Source organism: Peromyscus californicus, unplaced genomic scaffold, assembly GCF_007827085.1.
Source record: "Peromyscus californicus insignis strain IS unplaced genomic scaffold, ASM782708v3 Scaffold_12__1_contigs__length_115047231, whole genome shotgun sequence".
In the NCBI taxonomy this organism is placed as follows: Eukaryota; Metazoa; Chordata; class Mammalia; order Rodentia; family Cricetidae; genus Peromyscus; species Peromyscus californicus.
The window spans coordinates 25651181-25676517 of NW_026294413.1; the positions used below are offsets into that span (position 1 = coordinate 25651181).

General features: G+C 41.8%; 1 protein-coding gene across 5 annotated transcripts in view; it reads right to left on the minus strand.

The window, feature by feature from the left end:
• Positions 1-25337, minus strand: part of Pibf1 (progesterone immunomodulatory binding factor 1) — a 191505-nt gene that overhangs the window by 14443 nt on the left and 151725 nt on the right. Inside the window, exons 16-18 of one of the 5 annotated variants that reach the window (XM_052732600.1) lie at positions 20799-20936; positions 19085-19169; positions 18136-18193 (exon numbers count right to left, since the gene is read on the minus strand). The exons of 1 other annotated variant lie outside the window; for it this stretch is intronic. In XM_052732600.1, the coding sequence (XP_052588560.1) occupies positions 18146-18193; positions 19085-19169; positions 20799-20936 (271 nt within the window). In that variant the 3' untranslated portion in view covers positions 18136-18145. The remainder of the gene's footprint in view (positions 1-18135; positions 18194-19084; positions 19170-20798; positions 20937-25337) is intronic. 3 more of the 5 variants (XM_052732598.1, XM_052732601.1, XM_052732599.1) reach the window with 3 other exon arrangements.

A 25337-nucleotide genomic window follows, 5' to 3' on the forward strand; every position in this document is an offset into this window, starting at 1 on the left:
AAAGTAACTAATGTAGCATAACAGTCTCTCTTCACTACTTGACGTCTACACTAGTTATCACTTTCTCAATTATGTATCAGCTCGTGTGTTCGGTTAATGTGAATGAGTGTGCATGTGCACGGCCTGGGTTGTTGGTCCTTGCCTTATACCCCGGCATGTGCTACAGCAACACGTGCTTACCTACTGAGCCATCTCCCCAGCCTCAACCTTTTTTGTTTTCCCCAAGACAGAATTTCACATTGTAGCCATACTAGCTTGCCATTCACTGCAGAGTCCAGGCTTGCCTGGAACTTGTAGCAATTCTCCTGCTTCAGACTCCCGAATGTGATCTCTCAAGGCTAGCTTTCAGTGCTGTTTTTTTCAAAAGCTTTATTGAAACAGATTTCATATGCTATATAATTCTTTTATTTAAAGTGTTCATCAGTTTTTAGTACATAGAAATCCCTTAGCTTGCAGTGGCTGGACTTAGGGTTTTCAACCTAACAACGGTGTGCAACGGATAAGACTTCAGGTACACTGGGTTCAATTTTGAATCCGATATGTGGTATAACCTGCTCTTCCTTCTCCCCATCACCTCTCCCTCCCTCCCCTACTCTCTGTAGACAAGGCTAGCCTGGAATGAGTTAAGTAGCCTAGGCTAGCCTAGAGTTTACAATCCTCCTGTCACTGCTGCCTCACGGGTGTTGGGTTGAGAGCAAGCAGCGCCATGCCTGGTGACAGGCACCATGGTCTCAGGGACAGTGGGCACCGAGGCACCATGGTCTCAGGGACAGTGGGCACCGTGCCTGGTGACAGGCACCATGGTCTCAGGGACAGTGGGCACCGTGCCTGGTGACAGGCACCACGGTCTCAGGGACAGTGGGCACCGGCTGTTAGCTGGGACTCTGTCAGAGCAGCTGGGCTGTGTGATTCACATGCCCAGGCCCAGTGTATTTCCAGTGACGTGTGTTCACAGACAGGACCCAGAGTCATTCCATTCTGCACTGTCAGTACAGTACTAAACTCATCACATGAGAGCCAGTGAAATGGCTCAAGGGGTAAAGGTGCTTGCGACGGAGCTTAACAAGCTGAGTTCAATTCTGGGACCCACACTGCCGAAAGAGAGCACTGTCCTCTATACACACACACACACACACACACACACACACACACACACACACACACACACACCCTCACATGAGATAATCAATACTTTGTTTTTTTTTGTTTTTGTTTTTGTTTTTTTTTTTTTTTTGAGACAGGGTTTCTCTGTGTAGCTTTGTGCCTTTTCCTGGAACTCACTTGGTAGCCCAGGCTGGCCTCGAACTCACAGAGATCCGCCTGGCTCTGCCTCCCGAGTGCTGGGATTAAAGGCGTGCGCCACCACCGCCCGGCGAATCAATACTTTGATATAGCACAGGCAGTATGGGTGACACTTGCACAGGTGTGCTTAGCACATTTAGGTGGCTAGGCTATCGGGTTTGGTGAGCTGTTTCAAATGCATTTCCACTTTGTATATTTTCATATAATGGTGAATTTACTGGGATATAATCCCACTGTAAGTCTAGGAGCGTCTGTATTTATAGGTACTAGCATAGCCAATTTTAAAACACCGGACACATTAAAAGAAGTCTGATTCTTTTTCTTTTTTTTAAAGATTTTATTATTTATTTATGTATATGAGTACTTTATCTGCATGTACAACTTTATGCCAGAAGAAGGCATCAGATCCCACTAGAGATGGTTGTGAGCCACCATGTGGTTGCTGGGAGTTGAACTCAGGACCTCTGGAAGAGCAAGCAGGCAGTGCTCTTAACCACTGAGCCATCTCTCCAGCCCTGATTATTTTTCTTTTAAGGAAAGAAATTTGATTGCTGGCTGGCCATGGCAACATACTCCTTGATCCCCGTACTTAGGGAGTGGAGACAGGAGACCAGGAGGCCAAGGTTATTCCTGGCTCCAGAGCTCCATGCTACAAGGCTGGCATGTGCCACCCCTGGGTTCCCCATCCTGCCCTTATAAATTAAATTAAAAGTCATTTATTCCAGGCTGGGTGTGGTGGTGCACACCTTTAATCCTAGCACTCGGGAAGCAGAGGTAGGTGATCTCTGTGAGTTCAAGGCCAATCTGGTCTACAGGGCAGGTAGATCTCTCTATATAATAGAGATAACTCATCTCAAAAAAGTTATTTATCCCATATTCTAAGACCTGAGTAAGAATCTTAAACTACAAAAGGAAATAACAAACCAACTGTCAGACAGCACTAACGGTCTGCCGTCTACGCCCTTGGTCTCACTGTAGGGCAGCTTCCTCTTAGCGCTGGCTGTGCCTCAGCGCTGTGGGCAAGAGGAGGTGGAGGAACAAAGGGACAGGGGCTCGTTAGCATTCACTGGACATTTACAAGGTGCCAGGCTTCGTGCTGTCTATCACGTAAGATTTAATTTTGTCCATTATAGACAAAGAAGTAGACAGATCTCAGGCTTTAAAACGAGGATTAGCAGGCTGGAGAAGTCTAGTCAAATTCATCCAGTTACTGAGAAAACAGAATCCAAATGCAGGACTGTCTGGCTTCAAAGTGTCTATTATGTATACAATAATACAGATGCCTTTTGAGACACAGCATCAGGCTTGAGGGTAGCTTCAAGTTACTTAACCCAAACCCATACACAATTAGAATATTCCCTCTCCACACACTGTTTACATGTGTTGAGTTATCACACTGTAGTCCACAAATACGGACAATTTTACGAGTCAATAAAAATAAAAAAGACATCTCTTCTGACCATATGGTCACTAGCACAGGCTTGAAAAATAAAGACAAATGAACTATATCAATTTAGATTTTCTCTACTGAGCTACTAAACCCACCCAAAATCAGCGCCCCCAGCCAACAAAAGCAAAATGGAGTCAAACATGGCTGGCAGCTCCAGCCCTGGACAGGCCGCCTCCTTTCAACTGCTCGTTGTTCTTTACGTCCTGTCTTTTCTAAACACCCCTGTCCATCCATCTTCCGTAGGAGAGAGCAGGAATGCCTAACCATCTCATTTCTGTACATCATCTCCTAGTCACATGTCTGAGCCTCTGGTTCATTAAGTTCCAGCTCGTCCTTCTTCTAATGTTTCTGAGATGACAGAGCAGCATGCTGTGTGGTGCTATACTCTGGACATGACTGAAGGCTCATGGAGAACTCTAGTGTTCAGTTGAGTGACAGCAAAGGAGAGGTGAGTGGCCTCTTGTCATAGCCTTCAGGACATAACTAACCAGAAACCTTCTTTCTAGAGCCTGGATGATCTCAGGGTCACCTTCCCCAGTGATGGTGGTAGAGGATGCTAAAATGAGCACTCTGAAATCTGAGGAGAGCAAAGTATGGCCCCACTGAAGTACGGAAACACTAAATGTGAACACACCAAACTAAGAACACACTGAAGAAAACATAGAAGAATGCATAAAGTGAAGGCTGGACACACCAAAGTATAAATATACTGAACTACTGACAAACTTGTGTGGACACACCAAATACAGACACACTGCAGAAGTCCAGCACACTGAAGAAGTATGGACACACTGAAGTATGAAAACCCTGAATATAAACACACTTAAGTATAGACATATTGAAGTGTGAACGCATTGAAGAGTAAACATGCTGTATTTAAGGCGTATGGACACACTGAGGAAGTATGGACACACGAAGTGTGAGCACATTGAAGAGTAAACATGCTGTATGTAAGAAGCATGGACACACTGAGGAAGCATGGACACACTGAAGTGTGAACATATTGAAGAGTAAACATGCTGTATGTAAGCCGTATAGACACATTGAAGTGTGAACACATTGAGAGTAAACATGCTATATGTAAGGCATATGGACACACTGAGGAAGTATGGACACACTGAGGTGTGAGCACATTGAAGAGTAAACATGCTATATGTAAGACGTATGGACACACTGAGGAAGCATGGACACACTGAAGTGTGAACATATTGAAGTAGCTTCTGATGAAATCTGCTGCCGTTGCTGACTTGGCTTGGCCTGTCCTAAACATTATTCATTTACTTTCTCTACTTTCTGGCCTTTACTATTTTGGCATAATCTAATAATTCTTTGATGTCTTTTTCTCTGTGGTTCACATTCAGTAGCAGCGTTAGCTTTTAAACCCGATTCTCCATTGTGAGCACTATATTTCAGAGCTTACTTCGGGGCATGTAACTGTCTCTGAGTTGTATTCCAACATTCCATTCTTCTCTTAGTGTTAGCTTCTTGATATGTGAATAACAAGATCAATGACCTGTTAAGTTTACATCAAAATATCACAGATATGGTTAATTCTGACCATAACCTAATGCCACTGCTAGTATTTTCTCCTGGCTACTGCATATTTCAAGAGACTTAGAGTTTTTTAGCTCTGTAGTGTGTGAGAGTGTGCATGTGTGTCTTTATGTCCTAGAATTCTTTGATTTGTCATAAGCTACTATTATTCTAAGGGAGTCATAAAAATAGAGGGTTAAAAATGATAACAAGGCAGCTCGGTGGTGGTGCACACCTTTAATCCCAGCACTTGGGAGGCAGGGGCAGGCAGATCTCTGTGAGTTCAAGGCCAGCCTGGGCTACAGAGTGAGATCCAGAAAAGGTGCAAAGCTACACAGAGAAACCCTGTCTCGAAACCCTCCCCCCCCCCAAAAAAAATGACAACAAGAGGTTTTTTACTCTCTTTTTTTCTTAAAGATTTATTTATTATGCATACAGTGTTCTGCCTGCAGGCCAGAAGAGGACACCAGATCAAGTTACAGACGGTTGTGAGCCACCATGTGGTTTCTGGGAATTGAACTCAGGACGTCTGGAAGAGCAGCCAGTGCTCTTAACCGTGGAGCCATCCCTCCAGCCCCTATTTACTCACTTCTTACTAACAAAGACCAGGGCTGACAAAATGGCTTAGTGTGCAGAAGTGTTTGCTACGCAAGCCTGACGACCTGAATTTAATCTTCCTAAGCCATGTGGAAAAGCCTGGCGTGGTAGCGCACACCTGAAACCCAGCACCCCTGTGGCCAGACGGGAGGAACATCTAGAAGGGCCAGGAAACTAAGGGCCAGCTAGCCCGCAGGACACAGGACAGCAGAAAAAAGACATCGAGGTAGAAGGCAAAAGTGCCTCTCCAAAATCGTCCCTTGACTTCCACAGATGCACATGTCGTGTGTGTCCCCCCACCTCCACACAAACCTTCGAAAGAGGAAATCCGGGCAAGTGTACTTACTCTTTAAAGAAACTATTCAACAAACTCCTAAAGTGCAATGGGAAAAATACCTATTTCATCATTTAAAAACAAAACAAGACACTCAGAAGTTGACAAGTCTCTACAATACATAACAAATATGAAAGTGTGACAGAAGAAGCCAAAAGCGTATTTCTACACCGATAAAATATTTTTATGATTAGATAATTTATGGCTCTACACAAGCCAGAGAGCTTTATGTGCAGGAAACAACAGAAGTATTTAAGAATGTCAAGGAGGTGTTGGAAAGACTAAGGGCAGGAGAACCACAGCAGACCAATTCGGACCTCCATCTGCTAAGTTCTCCACAGTGTAAACAATGGTCCCCAAGAAATTCAAATGGCTGGGCATGCTGGTGAATGTCTGTAATCCCAGCACGTCACGACTGAGGCAGGAGGATGCTAAGTTTGATGCCTGCCTGGAATTCATAGTGAAGTCCTTTTACAAACAAATTTAAGTCAATGCAACTCAAAATTCAAGGAGAATTAACTCCGAAGCATGGAAAACTGAGATTAAGTTGTTGCTCCTGCGAAATGTGCATAAGCCCATCACACAGCTCGTGTGAGGTCTAAAGGCAATGAACAAAGACAAAGGGACTACATGGTAAAATAGAAATATTAAACATACTTCAATCAGGGCATCCTGAGACGGACCTGTCTCTGCGTGCTCAGCACTAGGATTACAACATGTGCTAATACATCCGGCTTTTTATTTGAGTGCTAGAATCCTAACTCAGCTTTTCAAGCTTGAGGGGCAAGCACTTTACTGATGGAGGTATCCCCCAAGCCCCTAAGTATCAAATATTGTTTAAAAAAAGATGCCTATTTTGTGTGTATGGGGTTAATCTTTTTTAGTTAGGTTATTATCATTATTTTGTGGTGGTGGTAGGGATTGAACCTAGGGTTTTATGTATCATAGGCAAGTACTTTGCAGTGTGGTGCAATGTTTAACTAACCAGCTTAGGCTAGCCTCGAACTCATTCAGCAATCCATGCAGGCCTTGAACTTGTTCCTCTTGTCAATAGTCTCGAGCAGATGAGGTTCCAAGCTGTGCCACCAGCCGTGAACAAAAAGATCTCTCTTCTTTTGAGTCTTAGAAGGAATAAGCAAAAGTCTTGTCTTTTAAGCTGACTCCTTACCCCAGGTATACCTGGTTAGAAGTAGTCTATAACTGTCCCTGAGTAGGACAGCTAGTACAATATCCTTGACTTCAAAGCATTTAAAACAGTATAGAAGAAGAATTTGTAACAGTTCAAGATATATTTATCCCTTGAATATCCTCAGTTATGAGTTCACAGAGCTTCACCTGGAAAAAAGCTTTCTAAATCTCTGTCTGGGCCTGGGGATGTAGCTGAGTGCCAGTGCATGCACACTGCTCAGCCTCCTACCCAGACCTGCCAAAAGACCGAAACAACAAAAACAACAACAAAACCAAATAACCAAACCAAAACAAATAGAACAAAACTGGACAAACACAACCAAAGTAACCTTACAGACAAACTGTATGTGTGTGTTTTATGTTTTCACTATAGCAATTCTTTCCTTAAGGCTCATTTACATTTGTAGTTAATTTTTAATGTTTTGCATATGCTTTACCACTGACTTAATATTTAATTTGTAAGCACACTACCACTGTTGATTAGAAATGTACAAACCTGAAAAGCAATTACGTTTTCATTTAAGGAAATATTAGCTTACCTATTTAGTGCCCCCCCCCACCATTCCTAGTCACGTTGTATGTAGAAAGTAACTGACTAGGTGTATAAGAAAAAAAATGTAAAAAGCTATTCTTAAGAAACTTTCCAAACAGTTAGGTATGAACCAAAAAGGGTGACACACATATAGAAATATGCAGTTTGTTGGAACCCTTTATGAAGTGGATTGCCTAAGGGGCACTTGGGATGTGAAATGCCCCTGAAATCTTCCGAGAAATCACAAAGAACATATGAGTTAGACTCCAGGAACAAAAACAGACCATCAAAGAACGATAATTATACCGTGACTTCACTTTTGAGAAAGCTGCCTAACTGCAGGGTTTGCTGCCTTCTGCTAGGTGACATGCACTCCGGTAAGAAGTGGGTTGTCTAGGCCAAGGAAGTCAGCCCAGTTCTCAAGGGAGTGTGGCTTTGTACATTCTAGGGGCTTAGTAAGGAGTCCTTGATTCATTCGGGTTAAATACTAACTGAAGTGACCATGGGGAAGCGACAGGAAGGGACAGCAGACATGCTAGGTCGTAGAAGCAGATGCCTCATGTTCTAGAAATGCTGAGTATTCCTCAGAGGTTTGATAAGCAGGGGCTGCTGCTGCTCCAGTTATCAGGTCTTGGGTTTTCCGAGTAGCTCTATGCTAGACAGACCTTGCAGACATGACTTTCTATTGGCTGCTTTCAGATAGGACTTGAAATTGTTCTAGGATTGGCAGTCTGTACTTTTCCAGTTAAAACGGTACCACTAGTCAGAAAGAAACAGTTTTGGAGGGGGAGGAAATGAGATACATATTAAATGCCCGTTTCTAAAGCTTTGATAGCTGGTAGTACAATTACTATTAAAAGATAGGAAAGAGGCATAATTACTTTAATAGACATTCAAATGGATACTTACTGCGTGCTAACTACTGTGGGAAGGTAAGGACTCGAGAGGAATGTGGCACCCTACTGGGATGGTAGAGGGCTGAGTGCTAACAGAAATACTAGCAGGCAGGAGGCTGTGCCAAGTGTGGGGACATGCCTGTAACCACAGCCCTTGGAAGGATGAACAGCATGATGAAGGTCTACCTGGACTACATGACAACTTGTTTCAGGGAAAAAAAAAATCCAAGCCTTCCTTTGTCCAGTTTTGGAGGTCTAAGTGTCAAAAGATAGCATTTAAAATGGCTTTGAAATGGAAAGGAAAAGAACATTTACAATCCTCCTGTAACGCCACTCAAAATCTTTCTTTGTAGGTGAGGAAACTGAAGAGAGATGGGGTCATCATCTGGACTGCGGAGCTGTTAGTAGAGCTCAGATAGGAACCTAAGTCTTCATTTAATGTTCCATTTTAGTGTTTTGTTTTTTTTTTTTTTTTTTTTTAAAGAATGTCTCACTAGGCAGTGTTACTGGCCCTGAATTTGTGACCTTTCTGATTTAGTCTTTTAAGTGTTGAGATTTACAGGCCATGCCAACCACACCTAACTTGAACCCAAGTCTTGTTTATCTGACTGTTAGCATTTTTTAAAAGGCATTTAAATATGTGAGATAAAGAATATAGACACAATCTTACTTTTACAGTTTCTGTTTCAGACAGGAACTCACTGTAGACCAGGCTAGCCTCAAATTCCCTGGCCAAGGCTGTCATCAACTCCCAGTCCTTCTGCTCTATTTCTCAAGTGTTGGGACCACAGACAGAAGTCAATACATTGGGTCCAGCCTTCCATTAAGGGCAGAGAATGTGTGCACAGTTTAAGTAGGGTAGAAGGCAGAATGTAGTCAGTACCAGCTGCCCATTGTCTTCACAATCATACCTAGGGTGCTGAGAGCTGGTAGAGAAATATGACAGACAAACACTACTATAAACACATAACATTTCAGCACGGCAATTCTTTTATGCTGCTATAACATACAGCATTCCTTCGTTATGTAGCTATTTAACAATTCTATTTTTTTTAAAGATTTATTTATTTATTATGTACACAGAAGAGGGCGCCAGATCTCATTACAGATGGTTGTGAGTCACCATGTGGGTGCTGGGAATTGAACTCAGGACCTCTGGAAGAGCAGTTGGTGCTCTTAACCTTTGAGCCATCTCTCTAGCCCTCTTTTTTCTTTAAAACTCATACACTACTGTGTCTTTTCCATTAAAAAATCTCATCAGAAGCAGGGTGTGGGCTGGCAAGATGAATTAGCAGGTGAAGGCACTTAACTCCAGGTTGATGAGCTGAGTTGGAGCCCCAGGACTCACATGGTAGGAGAAAACCAATTCCAGAGAGTTGTTCTCTGACCTCCAAATCCATGCTGTGTGCTCCCTTCACAAAATAAATGTTTTTAAAGAAGCAGCTGAGTGTGGTACCTGTAGTCCTTCCACTTAGAAGCTATCTCAAAACCAGGCCACCCTGAGCTATAATAGAGTTCTAGGCTAGCCTGGGGGGGGGAGGGAGGGAGGGAGAGAGAGAGAGAGAGAGAGAGAGAGAGAGAGAGAGAGAGAGAGAGAGAGAGAGAGAGAGAGAGAGAGAGAGAGATATCCTGTCTCAAAACAAAACATAAAACAAATCATCATTAGATGGGAGCTTGGGCACTTCATCCTTCTTCCTCCTTCTTCCTTCCTCCCTCCTCCCTCCTCTTTGTGTTCTGAGATAAGGTTTCTCTATATAACAGTCCTGGCTGTCCTGGAACTCACTCTGTAGATCAGGCTGGCCTCGAACTCACAGAGATCTGCCTGCCTCTGGTGGGATTAAAGGCGTGTACAACCACTGCCTGGTGGCGATGGGAGCTTCTTAAACTCTTACTATCTGTTATGGTTTGGACATTATCCCTCAAAGGTCTACATGTTTAAAAGCTTGGCTTTGTGGTATGGGAGATGGAAGGGTCTTTGAAACCAGGTGTAGTGAGAGTTGTTTAGGTTAGTGAGCGTGTCTTAGAAGAGGATGGAAGGACCCCAAACCTTTCTCCTTTCTCTCTTTCACTTCCTGGCCATGAGGTGTGAGCAGTTCTGCTTTGAATCTACTCCCACAATGGAATGAATTTATGGGCTACAACTTCTAAAACTATGAGCCCAAATTAACTCTTTTCTTCCTAAGTTGATGATCTCAGGTATTTGTTATAGTGAGATGGAGGGCCCAAACCACAAGCCCTCCAAAGCCCTTTTATCTCCAATAATCTGTCTTCTCTTCAGAACAGAAGACGGCGGTCTCTTCCAAAGCTGCATACAGGTCATGCGCTGGCCTGAAGCCTGAAGCCATCAGCTGCTGTGAGTCCCTCCTCCTCTAACACTGCCTCTCAGACCTTCAATGTCTGTACTTGGCTCCTTACTGTCACCAATTTAAATTCCAGTTGGGGGAGATAAAATACCTTTTCATTTTTTTTTTTTTTCCGTTTTTGAGACAGGATTGTACTACGGAGCCTAGGCTACCTTCCCACTTGAAATCCTTCTGTTTTAGCCTCTCAGGTACTGGGATGGTAGATGTGTGCCATCATGCCCAGCTAAGAGGCAAAATATCTTTTCCTCTGGCCCCTCCATAGTTGTATCCCAGTCTCTTACTCCCAGAGCTCAAGGCTTGCCTATTTCTTCTCCGCTTTTCCGTTTCCACTGCTCATAGCATTGCGATTGCCGTTTGGGGCTTTTGAAACTGCTACACAAGTGTTACACACAAAGCGCAGAGTCTTACTACGTAGCCCTGGGTAGCCTGAAGCTTGCTGCGATGGAGTGGGCTGGCCTCAGACTCACAGCAAGCTGCCTGCTTCCTCTCTCTCCTGACAACTGGCATCAAAGGCTTCTGTACCACTCCCCGTTAAAGAACAATGTTTTTTTTAAAGACAGTCTTACAGGGTTGGGGATTTAGCTCAGTGGTAGAGCGCTTGCCTAGCAAGCACAAGGCCCTGGGTTCGATCCTCAGCTCAAAAAAAAAAAAAAAGACAGTCTTACTATGTAGCTCTGGCTGTCCTGGAACTCCCTAGGTAGGCCAGGCTGGGCTTGAACAAACAGAAATCTGCCTGCATCTGCCTCCCAAGTGTTTAAAGTTGTGTGCCACCATACCCAGCTCCTAAACAATACTTTTTCTTTTTTGGTTTATGGAGACAGGGTTTCTCTGTGTAGCTTTGCGCCTTTCCTGGAACTCGCTTTGGAGACCAGGCTGGCCTCAAACTCACAGAGATCTGCCTGCCTCTGCCTCTGCCTCCTGAGTGCTGGGATTAAAGGCGTGCGCCACCACTGCCCAAGGATACTTTTAAACCTATGTTTGGCTGACTTCTCTTAAAGATATATTATTTAAAAATGAATAAACATGAGTTTAGTATTTTACTTTTCAATTGCTTAATGAATTTACAGGTACAAATGTGTGTACACCCCGCTACGTACATTTCCTGTTGCTTTGACGCAGGTTTCACTATGTAGTCCAAGCAAGCCTAAACCTCACTCTATAGCCCAAGTTGGTCTTGGATTTGTGACCACCTTGCTTTGGTCACCTAATTACAGGTATGTACCACCAAGCCCAATTATAAATTGTTGTTGTCTTTTGATGGTGCTGGGATTGAACTCAGAGGCTCATAAATGCTAGGCATGTGCTTCTACCATGGGTCTAAACCCCCAGCTAATGGATATATTTTAAAACCATTTCTCAGTTTTAATGTTATGTTATGTTAAATACCAACAGCTCCTCAGAGACCTCAAAAAAATTGAACAATGCACAAGAAATTCTGAGATCAAGTCTTAAAAACAAATGCTGATGTAATTCTAGTCCTTCGGATACTGGGGCAGGAGGAATGCTCCAAATTTGAGGCCAGCCTGAGCTAGCTGTATAGTAACTGCAAGGCTAGCCTGCGCTACAGAATAAAACGATCTTAAAATATCAAAAATAAGCAAACCAATAGAACCAATGCTGTAAAGAACTGCTTTGCCCCAGCTTATAGATGCTCCAGTCCAGTCCAGTTTCTTTCCAAGGTGTTATCTTTGGGAAAGGGAGGCATTCAGTCAGGACAATGCAAACAGGAGAAGCTTATGGCGTAGGGAAAAGAGGGAAGGAGAGGGGCTGATAAAGGAAGGTGTGACGATTTGGCTATGGCCTCCTTTGGTCTGAGGATACCAAGTTAGAGGAGGAGGCGGTCTAGATGGCCCGTGTCCCTAACACTTTACACTTGCAGGCCCAGCGGCTCTAAGTGTGTGCCTCATAGGCTCCCTTGGCTGGTGTTAAGTCCATGAATCTTTGTTTCAAATGACATTCCCCGCCGCGCCCCCTACTGCTTTGCTTTCCAGTTGCTTTTGGTTTGGTTTGGCAACTTTTTTTTATAGTCTTCTTTATTGTGCAGATGTTAATAGATTCATGAGGCCTCCACAGTTTACCATTGCCCCCTCTCCCCAAGACAGGGTTTCTCTGTGTGGTCCTAGATGTCCTCAACCTGCCTGCCTCTGCCTCCTGAGTGCTGGGACTAAAGGTGTGCCCCAGCCACCTTGATTTTCATTTACTCTTGACGCTATGGTTTGGTGAGGTGGCTGCTGTCAGCACACATGTGGCTGCTGCTTCTACTGCCCCAGCTGCCTCATAGAAGGGAGCACTTTTCTTTTTGGTTCTGATTTTTGTTTGTTTGAGACAGGTTCTCAGTATGTAGAACTCACTATGTACACCAGGCTGGTTCTGAACTCATGGCCGCCTACCTTTCTCTGCCTCCTGTGTACTGGAACTAAGGCATGGGTCACCATTTTTTCCCCTTAATTTTCTGTTTGTTTGTTTGTTTGTTTTTTGAGATATGATTGTACTATGTAGTTCAGACTGGCCTCAAACTCAGTTATGTGGCCCATCCTGGCACTGGCCTCTTCTACCCTTCCGCCTCAGTTCCTGGGGTTATGTGCCACCATGGGCAGCTAACACCCTGGCACTCCACAACTCCTGAGTGGACAGCCGTTTCAGAAGTTTCAGTCCATCCTGTCAGGGAGGATGTAGTGGAGTCTGACATCCAGGGAGACAGGAAAGAGTCCAGAGCCTGGCCTGACCTCCTGACAGTATTTATTCACTGGTGCTGACAACAGTCCCGTGCCCCGGTGGCTCTGCCCGCGCTTTCCCAGCTTCCTTTCTTCCTGATGCTCTTGTCACAAGCCACTCTTCACTCTTTGTTGTGTGGACAGTCTTGCACGGTCGTGTTTCCCACACGATCCTGTCACACTTATTTTGTTCTCATTCTATACACTCTCATGAGTTAATCTAGTTCCACGTTTTAAAAAAAATGCTGTTCTGGGAGGTGGTGGTGCACGCTTTTAATCCCAGCACTTGGGAGGCAGAGGCAGGAGGAGCTCCCAGTTCGAGACCAGCCTAGTCTACAAAGTGAGTTCCAGGACAGCCAGGGTTACTCAGAGAAACCCTGTCTTGAAAAACCAAAAACCAACCAACCAAACAAAAAACAAAACAAACAAACACCTCCTCCCCCCACAAACCTATGTTGTGACTCAAATCTTTGTTTCTAAATGAGGTCTTTCTTGGACTTAAGAACTCATGTTTTAACCTGGAAGCAGATATATCCACTTAGAGATTTGCCTTTCTTCCCCACGCTCATTCTTCCTTCTACTTCCACAGACCTAGGATCAAGCCACACGCTGGGCCATCAGTTCTCATTTCTCCCTCATCATCGGTCCCCAAATCCGATTACCAGGCCCTGCCATTCTGCTTTGAAATCGGCCTACTTCTGACTCATGCCATCCATCATCAGCAATCTAGTTCCAGTGAAATACAAGAATAGCTTCCCGAGCGGGTTCTTACCACTGTCCTTACAGTAATCCCAAAGGCTATGGGAAAGGGGCTTTCCTACCAGCATCCTAAGTTTGGGCTAGTATTAAAACAGACATCTGGTCAACTAAAGAGTTTATTTCTGAGGACTTGTGATCTGCCCTCTTCAATAAGTAAATAAATAAATGAACAGGGAGGGAGATAGAGAAGAGTTAGGGGTTTGGGGGTGTAGCTTAGCTCAGTGGTAGAGCACTTGCCTAACATGTGAGGCCCTGAGCTTGACCCCCGCACCACAACAAACAAACAAGCACCCCAATAATAAAGAAAAACAGAATTAGAATTTTCAGATGCGATTGTAAATCTCCTTCATTTAAGGCAAATGTGAATGGAAAGATGTGGGTGAACAGTGAGGTGAATCCCGAACTCAGGGGACAAGCTGGGAGCAGCTGGTCTAGAAGGTCCCAGTTCCTTCACCCACAGTGCTTCCGGCCTCCAGATTCCAAGTCCTGCTGCTGCTAAGAGAACTGCATATAGTCAATTGTTTCCTTTTTCTTCTTCTTGAAAAACCGAACTGTTTAAGGTTTCTACTTTATCTGTGCATCAAGTATCAATCTTAGTGCAAGCGAAGGCATTTAAGAGGAAAACAGATTATAATCTACTGGAAAGGAAATCGAAAAGGGTATTTACTGTACGGCATCAAAAATAAAAGAAGGGGAAAAGTCCTTTAACACCTGGATAAGACATTCAGCTATGAGTTTTTTGGCAACTAAGACAAAAATGAAGCACATTGAATTACAGTTTTCATTTTCTGACAGAAAAAAGGAAATGATATAACTTCATTTACAGAGGCAAAACTTTACTGGAACTTATGTAAGCCATAACTCATAAGGAGGTTTTTTTTTTTTTTTTTTTTTTCTAAATGGGACTAAGTTGATTGGACTTTCTTTTAATGAAAAAATGGATTTACTCTTAATTTCAACAGTATGTAATCTGTAAACATGATAGATTTGTTTCACTTTTACCACAATCAATTTTATCTGTACCAACAGGGCCAGTGAGCTACCAGTGGACTGCAGGAAAGATTTAAATACAGAATATACATGGCAGTGCTTACATTCCTTAACTAGTCTTACAAAACAGAGAGAGATCACATTGCCTTGAACTCACAGAGATCCACCTACCTCTGCCTCCCGAACACTGGGATTAAAGTCATGCGCCACCACTGCCTGGCTCCAGGATACATTTTGATAACACTCACTCAGAAAAGGACAACTTTGTATGGCCAGACTCCAGATGTTTTAGGAATGACAATGTGGTACTGTCCTACTTGGAGCCTTTTTCATTTGCCAGCGTGTGACTTGGATCTAACTCATGCTACATCAACACACAGAGCCACACGAGACCTCAGTGGTCTGCCTAAGAGGTGGAGCTGGAGCCCTAACTCAGAGCAGGATCTGAGGAACTTTAAAGCGTGCATTTGTCTTCTATCTGAATCACTAATTTAAGCTGTTGGAATTCAGCTGATTAAAACCATGATTTACATGAAATGATATCCCCAGGCCTGGAAGTTGTATGGAGTAAGCCAGTAGCCTTGGGTACATCTAGTCAGGTTTGTGTCACGTGACAAAATGCCCGAAAAGACAGCTGAAGGAGGATGGGTTATTTTGAGCTTTTGAGCTATTATTTGGACTCATGAATAATGTGGCTTTAAGTCGGATGTATAAAATGTAGAAATAAAATTGCTTCTATAATTTTCAAAGTGTAGCATAATCCTTTAGAATTTAGATGAGACTTGCTATTCTGAAAAGAAAAAGTCTTATACAGCTTTATAATGGAACAGAAACCTGTGGTTTTGATCTCTTAAATATTCAGATTTAAACACATACACCGAATAAGTCAGGTGTCCACAGTGAAGAAACAATTACTGGAAGGCAGAATTCTAGGACGTAAGTGATGGCTGTACCGATGGAGATGGCCCAGAGCGAAAGGCCGAAGAAAGAATAAGGCCCTGCTCTACCTAGCTCTGCCATCTGTTCCTGACGGGCTTATCTATCTCCAGGTTATCGCTAAACTGCAGTCCAGCGGCTTGAGATGGAGCTCAGCCGAAAGCTCGCCTGGTACAGACCAAGTCCTGCGTTTGGTCTCAGCAGCTTAAACACCAGGCCTGGTAGACATACCTTGAAATCTTAGCACTTGGTAGGTGGAGGCAGGAGGATCACAAGTTCAAGGTTTACCTACATAGTGAGTTTGAGGCGAATCTGGGGTACATGAGCCTATACTAAAAAGTAAGGGAAAAAAAAGTCAATTCAGGACTACCTTCTTGCCCCTTACTTTGTGTGTGTGTGTAATTATTTTTATTTTTTGTGAGTTTCACTATTTAGCCCAGCCTCCGCCTCAGTGTCTGGAACACTGCCTCAAGGCCAGTGTTGCCATGATCGCCCCACTTTACTCTTTTATCCATTATAGAAGGTGATATAAAAGACACCTCTAAGAGAACCTATTCCAAAAGCCATTTCTTTGTTTGAATGAGATTTTAATTTATGTGCATGTGTGTGCCTCTTGACTGTGCACCATATGCATGCCATTGCCCATAGGGGCCAAAGGATGTTAAAACTCCTTAAACCAGACTTTCAGGCCGCTGTGAGCTCTCCCACTGGTCGCTCGGAACCGAGCCCAGGGTCCAAGCAGCAAGTGCTCTTAACTGAGCTGTTTCTTCAGCCCCTTCCCTATTTCTCACGAAGATGACCTTCCAACACCCCCACAGCACTTCTAGGACACGCATCTTTGAACTGTTTCCAGCAACAGCCCCAGTTAATCTCTCAACAATATTCTTCCAGTCATTTCTTCCCAAACAGTTGACAAACTTTTTCCAGACCAGACAACAACCTTAGTAGTCTCATAAATCAGTGATTTCTTTTGAAACTTTCTGTTTTAGAAAAATAAAATGATAGAAATATGGATGGAGGGGCTGGAGAGATGGCTCAGTGGTTAAGAGCACTGGCTGCTCTTCAAGAAGACCCGGGTTCAATTCCCAGGACCCACATGGCAACTCACAACTGTCTGTAACTCCAGTTCCAGGGGATCTGACACCTTCACACCAATGCACATAAAAATAAAGTTAGATAAATTATTAAAAAAATGTGGCTGGAAGAAGCAATGATTAAGATAGTATACTGGAAAAATGATTTGGACTGAAACATTGCACTTAGCACACTTACCTGTTAGTGAGGATACCCAGCTACTGGCACTCTTATCATTGCATATAAAGTGCAAAAGCACACTCACCCAGGAAAAGTCTGGCAGTTCTTACCAACATATGCTTACCCTGAAACCCATTATTTGTGCTCTAGTATGTACTAAGAGAAAACAGAGGCCCATGTTTTGCACAAATACCTACATACAACTGTCTAAAGTGGTTTTATTTGTAGATTTGATAATATACTTTAAAATGAAACAAATAAGCAACAACAAAAATCATAAAATAGCTACAAAATTATAACTAGTATCTTTTTTATAGCTAGTATCTTATATTGTAATATTAACACAAGAGTAATTAAAAAATTAAATGTACCATACATAGTATGACCCAAATAGCGATCAACTGGTGAATGGATTAGTGGACTGTGCTGCAGTCATAGAATGTGACATAAACACTCAGTTAAGTGAAAAAGTGAAAAAAAAAGGGCTACATGTTGCTAATTTAAATTATATGACTTTCTATAAAAGGTGAAACCACGGGGCTGGAGAGATGGCTCAGCGGTTAAGAGCACTGCCTGTTCTTCCAGAGGTCCTGAGTTCAATTTCCAGCAACCACATGGTGGCTCACAACCATCCGTAATGAGACCTGGTGCCCTCTTCTGGCCTGCAAGCATGCATGTAGGCAGAACACTGTATACATAATAAATAAATAAATCTTAAAAAAAAAAAAAAAGACCTTGTCTCAAAAATAAACAAATAAGGAACTGGAAAAACAAAAGCCAGTGGTTGAAAGCATTGGCTGCTCTTCCAGAGGACCATGGTTTGGTTCTCAGCACCTACACAGTGACTCACAACCATCTGTAACTCCAGTTTCAGGGGATCTGATGCCCCTTTTGGACTTCTGCGGGTACCAGGAATGTACGTGGTACAAAGACATACATGCACGCAAAACATTCATACACATAAAATTAAAATTAAAAAAAAAAGGTGAAACCACAGGTAAAGAAAATAGGTCAGTTGACATTGAGGTACAGGACTGGGGAAAGAAAGGAAGTCACCTCAAAGGGGGCACGAGGGAGTTTTGGGGGTGGTGAGACTATTTTACATATTGATGGTGGTAGTAATACAATGTATTTGCCAAAAGAAACAAGCGAGTGTTTGTTTGTTAATGTTTATTAATGTCCCCAAAGTTAAATCATATTGTTCACACACACACACACACACACACACACACACACACACACACACACACACACACACACACATCTGAGGTAGCATCTCATACTAACCTCAAACTTCCTATGTAGCCAGCTTTGAATTTCTGACCTTGCTTCTCTTGGCTGGGGGCTGAAATGATAGGGGCTCAGCTTTATTTCGTACTTGGAATGAGACCCAAGGCCCTGTGCATGCCAGACAAGCAGGCTACACCTGAGCTATCTACCTGCCCCTGTTTATCTCTTCTAATAATACGTAAACCACAAAACAATCAGCTAGCATCCTCTGGACTGGATGGATTTAAGAAGAGAGGACGGGTGGAAGGAAGGGAGGGGTGGGGGAAGGAGAAAGAGAGCACAAAGTTAGTGGGTAGCGAGGTGTGGAAAATCCGAGGGAAGCGGATGAATGTGACTAAAATACATACTATGAAAGTGTTTTATAATAACGTTTATAAATTAACAAATTACATTTTCAAAGAATTAAAAACATTTGGTGAGCAACAATTAAAAATAGAAAAGAACTTTAAAATCTGCACATGGTGGTGCACACCAATAATCCTAGCACTTAGGAGCTGAAGGTAGGAGGGTCAGAAGTTCACAGTTATCCTTGGCTGGAGGAGAGATGGAGGCTGGCCTCAAGCTCATGAGACACTCCCCCTTCGCCAAAATATTTGAACTTGAAAGCTCAATATACATATTGCATATGAAGACTGGGCATACAGTGATAGGTAAGACAGACGCACACTAGAGAAACTTAATGTCCTATAGTAGAAAGAAATAAAGCAGGTAGTGGTTAAATAATGTGAAAATCAGTGACTGAGATATAAAAAGGCATCCAGAAATGACAGTTAGCTCTAAAAATAAAGTACATCACAGATCAAATGTTATAAAGATGGATAGCTCACAGTGAGTTACAAACAGAAGTCATTGATGAACACAGGACAGCAGAATCCAATCATCTTCACTCAAACATAGATTTGGAAAACGCTCAAGAGGACAAACTATGACAAGGTGGGAAAAGTACCTCACGGTGATTTAGAAGTTGTTCCAAATCCAATGCCATTTGGTTCTTCGTCTGAAGCAGGGCTGACTTTTCTTTATTTAAATTGCTGTTAAAAACCCAAGTGTTAAAAAGTGACCATGTTGTATGAGTTTAGAGACAGCAAATACAATGAATAAACATAAATTTGATAGTCTGAACTGAAGATGAATGGGATTTGTAGTCGATATACAGAGCAGAGCAGACACTGTGATGTTAACTGAACAAGTGGCTTAGTTATTGTGCGAGGGGAGTGTTTGACAGTGCGACTCCCCTGCCTGCTCTGGGCACACAATCAGTGTTTTACTGACTGCTTACTCCTGAAATGTTCAAAGGAGGTAGAAAAGAAGGATATAAATACATGGACATATTGAAACACAAGATATGAGAAGTCAAATTGAAGCATTTATCCCTAGGACTTACTGTAGTTTTTAATTTGTACCATAGTAAATTACGAAGTACATAATTTAAATAAACCAGTCTACTGTAATTTGCAAAATAATTTTGTCTCCAAATTCTTAGTTTAGTATTAAATTTCTATGTCTACATTGTGTTTGACTCACTGGTAAGTTCTTGTTTATGACAGTTTACTGTAAGGTCATATTAGTATTCTAAGAAATAACTGTGGACTGCTTTATATTATCTGAAATTTTACTATTTGATGCACAGAAATTAATAGGAAGACTCGAATGAAATATTCTATATAATGTCATTTGTAAAAAATCTATGTGACCGGCTCTGTAAGAATTAAGAAAAGCAATAATAAATCAAAATAGCACAGTTCCTCAAATGTTGAGACAAAAATCTGTGAGGGTGAAGTTAATGAGAAGCATTTTGTTGTAAGACAACTTTAAGTTATATTTAACAAAAAGTTACCAATTATAAAAATTTTAGAAAATTTTTTTGAACTTAAATGTAATGAGGGTTCTGGAAGAACTGGCAAGTCCAAGGACTCAAAAAGAAAAAAATCCCACTTCCTCCCGATTAAGTCAGCTTGCCCACGAAGCAGCTGTCCTGAGGAGAGGCCGGTGCATTCTGACTGTTTCCTTCTGTGCCATTCACTCAGCTGTGCAGTGCAAAGCAGAACTCGGTTTTCACATCTGTAAAAGTGTAAACTACTCACGTATGTCAAAGGGATATGTGAATTACCTAGTGAATGATTACATAAAGCGCTGAACACATAAAACTCTACATAAATGCTGTACACTATTACTAACTTAGATGAAAACCAGGCATCAGAGGAAAACAGTAATTAAATGCCAATAAAGCAAGCAGCTCAGCAGAAAAACAAACTGACATGCAGAGGTAGGCGCCAGGGATCCTACTAAGCTGAGCAGTTGAAAAGAACAAAACGGTGTCCAGGACAGAGCGCCATGTTCCGCCAGGCTCTAAGGCATGGTAAGCATCAGATGTTTCTGAAATGCTCAAATTTGAAGCTATTTGTATTTTATCTGAAGATACACACTTCTCAAAATGAAAGTAACGTCTGGGAAACAGAACTAGGTCTTTTCAAGGAGTGAAAACATTATGTTCATATGTAAGTACATACATACACAATACACAAACACTTGCTCATGTGCAGCGCGCGCACGCGCACACACACACACACACACACACACACACACACACACACACACACCCATTAAATAAAATACAGAGCAATGGGAATGGAATGTTGAAGTAATTAAAGGATTCTGACCGGATATTCTCTAGAAAGGCTTTGTATACAGTATTTAACTTTTCAAGAATAAAGCAAGTGTTCCTCAATTTAACAGCACCACAGCCACACGTGCTATAGAATCCAAGTTGGGTGGATAACAGAATAGCCGTGTTGCATCTGAAAGACAGCAGTTTACACAAGCAACACGGATGTTTCAAACCACATTCTGTGACTGGGAGATCTGGGATATACTTCCAAAGTCTTAGTCTTTGCTATAACCTATCTAAGTCACAAGGGACACCACTGTTAGCACGGGCATTTCCAAACCTCCACTGTCCTGATGGTGTGTACTTTCTCAGCAGAAATGTTGTCTTTCTAAGACACAGTTTCTACGAATGGAAAGTGACTTTGAAAATATAAAGTTTCCATGGGTGACTCATAAAGATAGGAAACAAGCTTCCCTCTGAACACATCTATCTTGAATGTTATATTACACCCATAATTGTTCAATTCACTGTTAATTATTACTTAGACACTCATGTTTATGGCTCTGTTTCACCTGCTATATGAAAACATATTCCTGATATATTGTACCTTAACTTCCTGGATCAATATACTCTGGCTTAGCCTTGTAAGAGAAGTTGACAATGTACTCTTTTCTTCTCTAACTAGTAGTTAAGAATAAACTGAGAACTGACAGCAGAGAAAGAAAACTTATGCTAATTATTCTCTTTTTATGCTCCCCTCAGATCCAAAGTCGAGCTCACACTGGATTTTCCAGACTGACTGTCTCCTGTGTATGGTGGAGAGTTAACGTACCACTTTAAGACTCGATTACTACTTTAATGACAGGGGAATTCAAAGCAGTTATTAGCAACCTCTTACTGTGAGCTTTCCAACAGCTTCTGGTGATTTTATTTCAGTCCATACTGATTCTAACCTTTCCGGATACTAAGCGCACTGTGTAGATAGGTCTGGGGGTAGAGCACAGCAGTAGAATGCTTGACTGAATAAATTGTATGAATATTTAAACTTGCAAGGGTTGACAGTAGTGTGATGGCATTGTTTAATTTGAAAAGAAATTCAATACATTTCCTCAGTTCTTTTGTTGTTAAGATAAGGTCTCATGTATCCCCGTTGGCCTCCAACTCCGACAGAGCTGAGGATGACCATGAGCTTAAACTTATGAATTAATTTGTTGTGTGTGTGCGTGTGTGTGTGTGTGCAAGTGTGTTATATGGACCAGTGTACATGCCCACGTGGAAGTCACAGGAAGACATAAGGTTTCCTCTTCTATCATTCTGCCTTATTCCCTTGGGATGGTCTTGGACTGAATCTGGAGCTAGGACGGCAGCCCAGCACACCCGGGATCCCCCTTTCTGCATTACAGGAGTGTGTGGTCACATCTAGCTCTTTCAGTTCTTTTAGATGGGTGCTGGGACCTGAACTCCAGTCTTCAGGGCTGCACAGCAAATACTCTTCCCCATGAGCCACCTCTCTAGCCCTGTAACTGGCTTTTCAATGTTGTCACCACACTTTACTACTCAGACACGAGCAGGGGCAGAACTTAGGACAGAATTTCTAATGCCACAATTACACTACTTTGATTTTTCACAGTAGATGACAGTTGCTTCACCTGGAAGCAAGGTATCACCTCCCATCAAATATTAGTTCAGAATCTATTAAAATATACTATGAACTTAGGAAACACTATTTTGGTAATCCAAGTATGGTGGTACACACCTTCAATCCCAGCACCAGAAAGCAAAGGCAGGTGGTTCTGTGAGCTCAAGGGAATCTAGTTTAAGTAGCCAGTTTCAGGACAGCCAGAGCTACAATGAGACCCTGTTTCAAATACATATTCTGATAGTTAATTCCACATTGACTTATGATTACTGTTGCTATAATTATAGGAGTCTTACTTTTTGTCCATATCCAAAATGAAATGTTATTTCTCATTTTTAAGGTTATTATCAACAGATTTGTCAAGAATTAGATGAATACCAATAATGGCAATTGCTTATGAGTGCTTATAATGTTTAGATACTATGCTATACTTATTAAAAAATTGCATCTTAATCCTCAGACAACTATATGAATTAGGTATGTCAACACTACTCTCACAGATGAAGAGGCTGGCTGTGTAGTTCAATACCATAGCCATTAGCCAATGTGACAATTAAAATAAAAATTAATTTAAATAGCACAGAGAAATTTGTTCTTCAGGAACATGTGGGAAATGGCTATAATACTAGATAGTGCAGCTATGGAAATTTTTATTGTTATAAAAAGTTTGACAAGATAATAGGCAGAGAGCTTTACTAATTTGTCCCAATTCGAGGAGAAGCCGTGGGCTGCATTATAACTCATGTAGCCTATTGATAGAGTCAGCAGGCTACCTCCCTCTACTTTTTAAAAAGAGATCTTCCTTGTATTGTTTGTTAGTTCTGTGTATATGTATGAGTCTGTGTGGGGTATGTGAACATGCGAGTCAGATTCCTGCAGAGACTCGAAGAGAGGGTAGGATCCCCTAGAGTTGGAGTGGAGGCAGCTGGGAGCTACCCTATGTGGATGCTGGGAACTAAACTCGCTTGTGTTCTCTGCAAGAGCAACACTCGCTCCCAGCTACCATGCCATCTTTCCAGCCTGCTCAGTATGCCCTTAAGATTTTTTTTCTTTTTGTAAAACAAGAAGTTCATTACTTCATTTATTATGGAGAATTTTAAATAAGAAAAAATATAATCCTATATATCTGTTACCCGGCTTCAATATTTATCATCTCAAAGCCTTACATGTAATAAATATTCTACACTACCCACTTCTCTTTCTTTGCTATATATTATATAGAGAGAAATTATCCATCCTCCAGGGCAGAGCATAGGGAGGCAGTATAACATGATGGCTATGCAATTTTTTCAAACAGTTACATATTTTTTCTAGGTTAAATATTTCTGGCCACTTTAATTATTTTTTTTTATTTAATTAACCTTTTTTCATTTATTTTATGTAAATTTTATGTATTTATTTTATTTAAATACATAAAATATTTACATCAATATTTATAGTTTCCCCTCCCTCTCTTCTACCCCCCTCCCCATCCACTCCTCCTCCATCTCCACTCAGAAAGGGGCAGGCTTCCCATGGGCTTGAACAAAGCATGGCACATCAAGGTGAGGCAGGACCAAGCTCCTCTCCCAGGCATCAAGGCTGCTGGAAGTAATCCAGCATGAGGAACAGGTTCCTAAAAGCCACTTTAATGCTGAACAGAATAAGTATTTAAAAATTATTTCAAGGCAAATGTAAAAGAGGTATTTTTCTCTAGAGTTTCTTTTCTTTTCTTTCTTTCTTCCTTCCTTCCTTTCTTTATTTTATTTTATTATTTTTTTCAAGACAGGGTTTCTCTGTGTAGCATTGGAGCCTTTCCTGGAACTCGCTCTGTAGACCAGGCTGGCCTCGAACTCACAGAGATCCACCTGCCTCTGCCTCCCGAGTGCTGGGATTAAAGGTGTGCGCCACCACTGCCTGGCTTCTCTAGGCCTTTCTTCAAGTTTATAAAAGTAAAATGATAGCATTATAAAAATTTCAACTATAATAAATATATAACAAGAAAAAGTACCATCTGAGGTTTCTTCCTCAGTTTCCCTAACATAATTACATGCATAGCAGATGATGAAATACATAATTTCTGTTGTTTGCAGCATGTACTTATAGTCAAATCAATCAATTAATTGAATCAATTTGTTAGTAATTACATTTAAGAAATATTTTAAACTTTACAATAGTTTTAGAAATAAACTTATTTATTTTGATGTTTACTATACATATGTGACTTTATTTTATCATAACACCAAAAAATTAAGAGCAAGAGTAAAGTTCTGGGACAATGATTTTGGTGTGGTAGGAGATGATTTACATCAAAAGAACACTCAGATTTCAGAATTAAGCATGAGAGTTCAATGTTTTCAGTCGTACAACTTAGGAAACCTATTTCCTAATTTTCTCTTGTTTCACACTTATGGTGGTTTAATGATTATTCAGAAAATTAAATTTTTATATCAATCTTAAATTTAATAACTAAGCTAAATAACCAACTACTCATGAGTTAAAACCTTGTTCTCAACATGCAACATCACTTATTTTTCTTTAAAAAACTAGAAATGGGTGTCAGGAAGAGGGCAAAAGGGCTCAGCAGGTAATGCTGCTTGCAGCCAGGCATGACAAACCCCATCTCTCTCTCTCCTCTCTCTCTCTCTCTCTCTCTCTCTCTCTCTCTCTCTCTCTCTCTCTCTCTCTCTCTCTCTCTCTCTCTCTCTCTCTCTCTCTCTCTCTCTCTTGTATGCAAAACCAAACTCATAAACCCCAGATTCATCAATGAATAGGTAAACAAATGTGAATGACAGAGCTTGGCGTGGTGGCACACGCCCTTAATCCCAGCATTTGGGCGGCAGAGGCAGGCAGATCTCTGAGTTGGAGGCCAGCCTGGTCTACAGAGCTACAGAGAAACCCTGTCACATAAAAAAAGAAAAAGAAAAAGAAAGAAAGACAGGAAGAAAGAATGCGTGACTAATAAAGGAAGCA